This window comes from Benincasa hispida, chromosome 2, assembly GCF_027475165.1.
Source record: "Benincasa hispida cultivar pf3 chromosome 2, pf3_genome.v1.1, whole genome shotgun sequence".
NCBI lineage: Eukaryota > Viridiplantae > Streptophyta > Magnoliopsida > Cucurbitales > Cucurbitaceae > Benincasa > Benincasa hispida.
The window spans coordinates 67,960,901-67,969,454 of NC_143479.1; the positions used below are offsets into that span (position 1 = coordinate 67,960,901).

Here is an 8,554-nt window from a genome sequence, read left to right on the forward strand (position 1 = left end):
TTTAAACTATACTAAACTTGTTATCTATCACAATAATTTTGTATTAAACTATAAATATCAACTTTTTAAACATAATAATAAACTAAACTTTTTAAACTATACTAAACTTGTTAACTAAAAAACAATATTAAAATATAGAATATCATTAAAAAAACGATAAATAAATAAAATTACTTATTGATCTTCAATTAAAAAATAATATTAAAAAATTAACATTATCATGGTAGACATCAATATAAGGAATAAAAATGATATATTTAGCATAAACAAATATTAAAAACAAAAAACTACTAATAAATAAAAGTTAAACTTCAACTCATAAATTCGACGGTAGTTCTTTTTTTTCTTCAAAATGACAACGTTCACCCTTTTTTCCTGTTATTTGTTATCTGGAAACAACTACAAAAAATTAAAAAAAAATAGAATCTATAAAATAATAATAATAATATAAGAACAAAAATAAAATTTATAATTATTCTTAAAAAATAAAAATTTAGTAGAGTAACGAACCAATTTAGTTTGTGATCAAGGGAGAGGTGTGGGAGCAATTTGTATCAATCGGAATAGAAGAAGAAAAATGGAAATGGAAAGTAAAAAATGGGAGGAGAGGGATTAATAGAAGAAGAGAAATGGAAACGGAAAGCTGGAAGGAGAGGGATTTAGTAAAGGAAGAAGGGATTAATAGGAGAAGGGATTTAGTAGGGATTTTGAAAATGCGCAAATGCAAACCGTGATCTGAGAATGGTGGGGTGGTGTTTAAAAACACATAGGTCGAGTGTTGAACACTCGATCCATGGGAGACTTATTAAAAGCGGCAGAGATGAAATTAAAAGCGGTGGTTGGGGAGGAGGTACGGCAGTAGGCAGCTTGTCAGCAGCGACAAAGAGATGGGACTACTCACTGCTTGTCAAGGGTTGAACTTTCGACTTATGTAGGTCAAATGTTCAACGTTCGACAAGTCTCGGCAGCAAGCGATCAGCAGCGGCAAAAGCGGCAGAGAGATGAGACTACTCACTGCTTGTCGAGGGTTGAACTTTCGACTTATGTAGGTCGAATGTTCAACGTTTGACAAGTCTCCATGCAAAGCTTTCACCAAGTTCATCGAGTTCTCAATCCTCGACATCCACCTTCGTCGAATTCTCAACCTTTGACTTCTAACTCGAACGGACAAAACAACCATGTTTCTCTAATTAATTTTAAATCCACCATATTTTTCTAATAACTTTTTCAAATCTACAATATTCTAATAAAAGATCCTCCCAATTATGTGTGTTAATAGATTCATGAATTTTAAAAGATCCAAAAGTGAATAAAATTTGTAATTTTTAAAGTCAAAGATTGAATAGACACAAACTTTAAATTTTTTAGACTAAAATTGTATTTATCTCTTTTTAAGGTAAACCTAAATTACAAATTTAACACGTGCTTGATTGTGTTATTATATGAGAAAACTTTTAATGTCCGATTCTTATTGTTACTTTTTATATTTTATTGAAAGTAATTTTGATTCATTTGTCCATTTACTTTTAAAATATTTATTTAACCAAAATGAGAATTTTTTAAGATAAAAGTAACATAAATGAAATTAACAAAACTTGAAAGCTATAAAAAATAAGGTTTAAAAACATTGGCAATATACGGTTGAGATTGCGCTGCGTATTGGTGTTATTTCTTTTGTTACTTGTTTTCGTTCTTGTAATTTTGTGGCTCATTCTCTTGCTTGAGTTGTTCTTGATTGTTTTGGTTCCTAATCTTCTTCTATTCAAGTAGTGTTTGAGGCACGTTAGAGTCTTGTTTTCAAGATTGGTTGTCCTCTCTTCTCCATGAAGATTGTGTTGGTTTTTTGTTGTTTTTTTAACAAGCTTGCGTTTAAAAAAAAAAAAAAAATCATTCTCAAATTTATTTTTTTTTAAAAAAAATACTTAGTAAGCCCAAATGTGAATTTTTTTAAAAAATAATGTTATTTTAATAGTTATTGACAAAAATAGGATTGGTTTGAAACTATGGACAAAAATAGGGTTGTAAAATTGTGGATGGAGTCCACAAGTTTTTCGTGTATCCCACCAGCCGCTAAATTTTTTTTTCACCTTTTCTTATATTTTTTTTAGTGTTTTTGTATTTTCGAGAATTTTTTAATGTGAAATTCAAATTTTCAAAGATCTATAGTAAAATAAAAATTGAATCAAATTTCTAAATGAAGGTTAAATCTATTTTTTCACATAGATTTATTTTATTGTAGATTTATAAATTTGTTTTAACATGAAATTCAAATAGATTTGTTCATCTTTATATCCAACTAAATCAATAAAAAAATAATAAAAATTCCATGAGTTTGTTATCTAACGTAAAAATAAAAATCGTATAACGCCTCCTAATCGATCCGGAGGCGGACGTGGTTGGTCGAGCCCTTTCCAATGGAGCTTTCTGCATCTCCCCGCCTCCTAAGCTCTCCCATTTCGCTGATGCTATTGAAACCCAAGTTTGGGTTTAGGGTCCCTCAGACTTCTTCCTCACCCTTCCACCTTCACCCTTCTATTTTATCTCTTAAACCCAATTACAGAATGGAATTTACTAGGACAGTATGTTGTGCTTCTTCATCTGAACGAAACGGGTCACCGGCGGCCATTTCTTCAACCGCTTCAGGTCGAGTCTGAACTCAACTATTTATTTATGCCCATTGATTTTCTTCATGAACTTTTTGATATTGCCGCTGCTTGTAGTGAATCTGTTTCTATTTCAAATTTCAGGGCCTCGAGTGGGTGAAGTGAAAAGAGTCACTAAGGAAACAAATGTATCTGTTAAAATAAACCTCGATGGCTCTGGGATTGCGGATAGTATTACTGGGATTCCATTTCTTGATCATATGTTAGATGTAAGTGGTTCCCTATTCTTGAACCCCTTTTCGGTTTTCTCTGTTTCTTTGAAGAAACTATGCTGCGTTCAATCGCTTAATGGTTGTGTTGTTTGGTTGAAAAATAACCCTTCCTAGCTGAGAGAAAGTGATTGTTTTTAGCTTCTCCTACATGAAATTCAGGTGGTATGATAGGATTTTGCCTGTCCAAACAGTATATTATCTCGTGGTTGTTCTTTTTATTGTATTGGTGAGTAATATGTATATGTTTTTATTTGATCATGTTAGCAACTTTCTTCACATGGGCTTTTCGATGTGCACGTAAGGGCCACGGGAGACATCCATATTGATGATCACCACACTAATGAAGATGTTGCCCTTGCAATTGGATCGGTATTGCACAACTTATTATAGAAGTTCAATTCTTGATTTTCTAGATTGTTGTACTTTATGACTGGAGATGTTTTCTCTGTTGATGCATGTCAATCAGAGTTTAAAAATGTTTTCTATGGCTTATGAACTGGATCTGTTTCAAAATTTCAGGAAATACTCTATTCTCAGTTTCATCATCTATTTACTATTGCAAATTAATACGTTAGATCTTCTTGCTCTGTAGGCTTTGCTGAATGCACTTGGCGATCGGAAAGGAATTTACCGGTTCGGAGACTTCTCTGCTCCTCTTGATGAAGCACTTATACATGTCTCACTAGTATGATCCATGTGTTATTCTTCTTTATGCTTCTATTTTTTTGGTGCTAATGAAGGCTGTTAGATAATTTCTCAATGCAAATTGTAATTGTCTTCAGCTGGGAACTAATCTTCAGTTACACTAAATGCCTCACTTATTAGGGAGTAAGTCCCATGTTTCAGAGCGTAAACTAATGGGGTGAGGGCAGTAATCCTATTGTTAGAGCTACACGTTTTGCTTTCAAGCTAGGTAGGCTTACGATTTGAGCTGTCGATCAATTAGAAGTAGCAGGATTAGGAAATGAGAAGGAGAACTTGTAGTAGCTTTCCAAACCTAGGGTTAGGAGCGTGAGGGTGCTCAAATATCCTAAAGATTAAAGGCATGTTTGATAACGATTTCGTTGATGGCCTTGATTGTAAAGCTTTTGGTCTTAGAGGAAATGTCCTTTGGTGGTGTGCCTCTCGGTTCCTTTGGAGGTGCATTTGGAACGAGAGGAATAGCAAAACTTTTGATGATAAATCTGATTCTTTTTGGATTGTTGTTCAATATACAGCTTCTTGGTGGTGCACTAATTACACCAAACACTTTTGTAATTATAGCTTTTCAATAATTTTTAACAATTGGAGGGCTCTTATTTATTAGCGCTTTTTTTTTTTTTTTTTCTGGGGGGGGGGAGCATGTCTACTCAACCCCCACCCTTAGGTTGTTCTCCTCTGTTCTTTTTTTAATACAAGTCTCCGTTTCTTAAAAAAAATAACGGTTTCATTGATAATTTTCTGTTTTCTAAAAAATTGCACCTGTTTCTTTACTATCATTTAACCTCTCCTAAATAAATATTTGATTTCTTAGCCAAATTTCAATAACAGAAACAAATTTTCAAAAAGTACTTTGTGTTTTGTTTTCAAAACATGGCTTAGTTTTTGAAAACATTTGCAAAAAGTAGATAAGAAAACAAATGAACTCGTAGGCAGAATTGGGGTTTGTCAGCTTAATTTTGAAAAACAAAAACTTAATAGTTGTCAAACGGAACCTAAAATATTCGTTTTTTTACTTATTCTAGTATTTTTTTTTATGCCTTTGCTTATTTTTATTCGTTCTGCATTCTAGTAACTTAAGTTAGAGTTGATATACAGGATTTATCTGGCCGGCCACATTTGAGTTATGATCTAGAGATACCTACTCAGAGAGTTGGAACATATGACACCCAGGTGTTTTGAGCATCTCTTTTTTCATTTATGTTTTCATGCCATCTTCTCTGTTAACCTATACCAGAATGGTTTCTTACTTCTATTTTTCTGTTCAATGTAATCTGATAGTTGGTGGAACATTTCTTCCAGTCTCTGGTGAATACTTCTGGTATGACTCTTCACATTCGACAGGTAAAAAAAACTTGGAGCAGTTCTATAACATAATGGTATAGAGGCCTAAAACAAATTAAACAACGAATCATGTAACACTTTAATTTGTGTTGTATTTACCTTGTTTGCCATAGTCTGTTTTTAAAATCCTGATTGCGGTTACAATAATATTCTTGGAAGATTTTTAAAACATGGTGTTTCTGTTTGAACCTAGTTTCTTATCTTATTCGTGAGACCTATGGTTTCTGCTTACCTAACTTCTGTTCTAAATTCATCTGTTGATGAGCAGCTTGCCGGAAAGAATTCTCATCATATTATTGAAGCCACGTTCAAAGCATTTGCCAGGGCCCTTAGACAAGCAACAGAGTATGACCCACGCCGTCTTGGAACCGTGCCCAGGTATGATATCCTACTTGTCAATTGTCTCACTTGTATTTGGAGAATCAACTGAATGAATTCTGACATGACATGACAATGTTCGTATTGTTTGGTCTACAGTTCAAAAGGTGTTCTATCACGTACTTGATTGTTGGCATCAACGTGCCAAGATAAACTTGTGCCTTAATATGGTAAGCTTTTGTCTCTCGTACCTTATTATGTTATGAGCCTGACCATGGTGATTATTTAAACTGACTTGCTTTATTTTACCTAGAGATAATTGATTGGAGCAATGCTTCATATGCAATCGATCAACACTTGATTCAGTCCTGTATGGAGATGGATGTTTGAGCAGGAAGGAGATGATGGCAGAAAAATTATTGTACGGTTGATGATAGAACATTATTGTATATGAAAATGACTGATTCTTCAGCTTGAATCATTTTTTCGTCTTATATCACTGTTGTAATAGTATTTATGCATTAGATATTAGTGCCCTCTTCTATGGAATCATCGTTGAGTAATAAGGCTCAAACTGCCATGGTTGAAAGTTTTGATATGTTCTACTTTTTAACTTATCTTTTTAATTGTTTCTCAATGGGCAGGGGAAATAAGAAAAGAAATGGCTTATCCAGATGTTAGGCAGTCAAAATTGTACTTCTATTACAAAAATTGGTAGATTTAATTGTAGTTCAAAAGCCGATATACTAGTGAAGCTAGAAACAAGAGCAGCCATGTATGCTCAGTTTCGATTTTTCCTTTTTCAATCCATTGAACATAAATTCTCCTGTATGATCAATAAGGTGAGGAATAGCAACAAAAGTAGCTGCATACCTCACAAATCTAAGATGTGAAATGTTATGTTAACAAAAATATTCATCTAGACCTCAAATGCTCATCAGTTACAAGAATTCTTCAGCCTTATCCAAATCATCAAGTATATCAGATTTAACAGCTTCTGGCAGTGGCGCAGATGGCCCAGCCTTTGCGTAAAAGCCTGCCAATGACTTTATTGCTTTCTCTAGCACAACGTAAGATTCCTGCATGTGAGTGAGTGAAAATGTTGTTATAAATTCATTATGATCATCATGAACTAACATTAGTTGTTTTTCATTAGTTATACCTCTCGAACAACTGTTCGTTGTCCCAACCAATTGCTTAAATAGTCTCGAATGGATTCTTTTGCAGCATCTGCAGTTCGTCTAAATTTAGCACCGTCCTTAGGGTCTTCCTGTAATGACTCACGCAGCGTCTTCACCACCTCCCTTGCAGACTTCAGGTAAGCCTTTGGCAATACTTTCCCTGATTTGGTTTTCTCATTTGGATCAAATATTGATTTGATCGTCCCGATAACTCCATTATCCTCTTCCTCGTCATTTGGAGTTTCTTCGGCCCGGGCTGAAGATGGTGTCAATCCATTGTTACATGTGAGAAACACAACCAATGACATGCCACTACACATTAAGTGACGTCTACAAACTTCTTGAGATGGAAGCACAACTTGAGACCTGGATCGCAGTTTATCTGTTATATTGCATAAGACAAGAAAGAAAGAGTACATAAACTTATGTACGGGTGCATTCAGATTCAGAACAAGGGAATTGTACATAGGTTGAGGAAATACTCGTCTTGAACTTTCCGACATATAACAATTTAGTGTATAATGATTTAATCCTGGTACTCTCAAATCTTAAATAATTCAGTCCTTCAACAATTTTAACATGTAATAATTTAGTCTATACTTTAAAATTTGTAGCAATTTAGTAACTACTCTGATATAACTTGTCAAAATTAGGTTTTAATTTTTGTAACATAACTATTTAGTCTTTATAGTATATAAACAAATTGATCCCTAGTTAGTAAACTAATCTACCTGAGTAAAAAGTTCATTAGATCTAAATATTTTGCACAATTAAATGAAAGGACTAAATTATTATTTAATAAAGTATAGAGACTAAATTCTTATTTATTAAAGTATAGAGACTAAATTCTTATGAATTTTGAAGTAGGAGTAAATCTTTGCAAACTAAACTTCAAGAAGCCATGAAAGTTAATGGATTAAAAATGGGTTTGAACCTAGTATGTATAAATGATACAGCATTCAGGAATATGCCTGCTGCAATGCATTTTGATATTTCAAGCATCAAAAGAATGTTCACTTCTCCAAGTATGAGACATGTTATAAATGGCAACCGGCGAGAAAAAGAAGGTGCAAATATATTTGGCAACATTTCAAATTCAACACCGAAGCCAACTTATGGCTACGGGTGATGATGTTACTTACGCCCATTTTCACTTTTTAAGTTTCTATCCAATGTTGAAATAGTCGTAGGGCAGATATTTGCTTGAATAAATGCAGCCATCTTCGTTCTTGTTAATTACTCCAGCCAAGTTGAGCCACTATTCCCCTACTTCATCCCCAGCAATTCCCCTGCAGGAAATAAGGCATTAGTATGTTTAATCGTGGGTTTATCATGGAGCAAATCTTCCCATTACAAAACCAAACCATAGAAAGAAATCTTTTCTAACTTGAGAACCATTGAACTTGCCGTAGATTCTGTTAATCAATTGAATGCCAAAATTGCGACAGAAACAAGCACCATCAATGAGTTTAATCAGAAATTAAACAGAAGTGAAGCAGCCATCGAACTCAAGCCATGTGTGTGAGTGTGCGCATAAATGGAGTAACGGAGAAGAAGCTAGCATCGTAGTTTATACCTAATTCTTAACTTTGTGGCTGCCTTGTACGAAGTTACGAACCAGTGAAGAATCGGTGGAAGCAAAATCCGGAGAAGAAGAGAAACTTTTTAAACCTAATCGGGAAGATGAATTGAAAGAAGATAAGTTGGGAGATGGAAATGAAGTTCGAGTTCTTAACATGTGGTTATGCTTATGCCGAGAGCGGTTTCGTGTCGATTTCTTGGTAAGGCGGAATAGAGATTTGGAAAGGAGCCAGCTTTACGGGAAATCATGAGAGTGAAAAAGGTTAGAATAAAAGAAAAAATGTTATGAGTTGGAAATTAATTTAGGGGCATTTCGCACTCAAAATTTCGAGATAAGTTTGGTAATTATTATATGAGAGGTTAGATTTGAAATTAGATTGATTGTGTTTGAAGTGTAGAGTTTATTTGAATTGAGTTGGAATGTGTATGTTTGGGATGTTGAATTGAGTTGGGTTGAGTTAGAAAGTCTATGTATTAAAGTGCAAAGTTAAGTTGAGTTGTGGTATCTAATGCATTTTTTTCCAAATAAAATTGATTTTGTCTTGATTTTTTTTTT

General features: G+C 33.8%; 2 protein-coding genes across 2 annotated transcripts; one reads left to right on the top strand and one right to left on the bottom strand.

The window, feature by feature from the left end:
• Positions 1–2,342: 2,342 nt before the first annotated feature.
• On the top strand, positions 2,343–5,825 carry LOC150038109 (imidazoleglycerol-phosphate dehydratase 1, chloroplastic-like). Its single transcript, XM_090310680.1, has 9 exons — positions 2,343–2,643; positions 2,748–2,872; positions 3,140–3,244; positions 3,468–3,560; positions 4,673–4,747; positions 4,856–4,918; positions 5,187–5,296; positions 5,396–5,466; positions 5,550–5,825. The coding sequence occupies exons 1-8, from the start codon at positions 2,415–2,417 to the stop codon at positions 5,421–5,423; spliced, it is 828 nt and encodes a 275-aa protein (XP_090166806.1). The 5' UTR covers positions 2,343–2,414; the 3' UTR covers positions 5,424–5,466; positions 5,550–5,825.
• Positions 5,826–5,913: 88 nt separating this feature from the next.
• LOC150038110 (photosystem II D1 precursor processing protein PSB27-H2, chloroplastic-like) lies at positions 5,914–8,377 on the bottom strand. Its single transcript, XM_090310681.1, has 4 exons — positions 7,994–8,377; positions 7,560–7,706; positions 6,399–6,799; positions 5,914–6,315 (listed from the first exon to the last, which is right to left on the bottom strand). Exons 2-4 carry the CDS (start codon positions 7,636–7,638, stop codon positions 6,178–6,180), a joined length of 618 nt encoding a protein of 205 aa, XP_090166807.1. The 5' UTR covers positions 7,639–7,706; positions 7,994–8,377; the 3' UTR covers positions 5,914–6,177.
• Between the last annotated feature and the right edge of the window lie 177 nt (positions 8,378–8,554).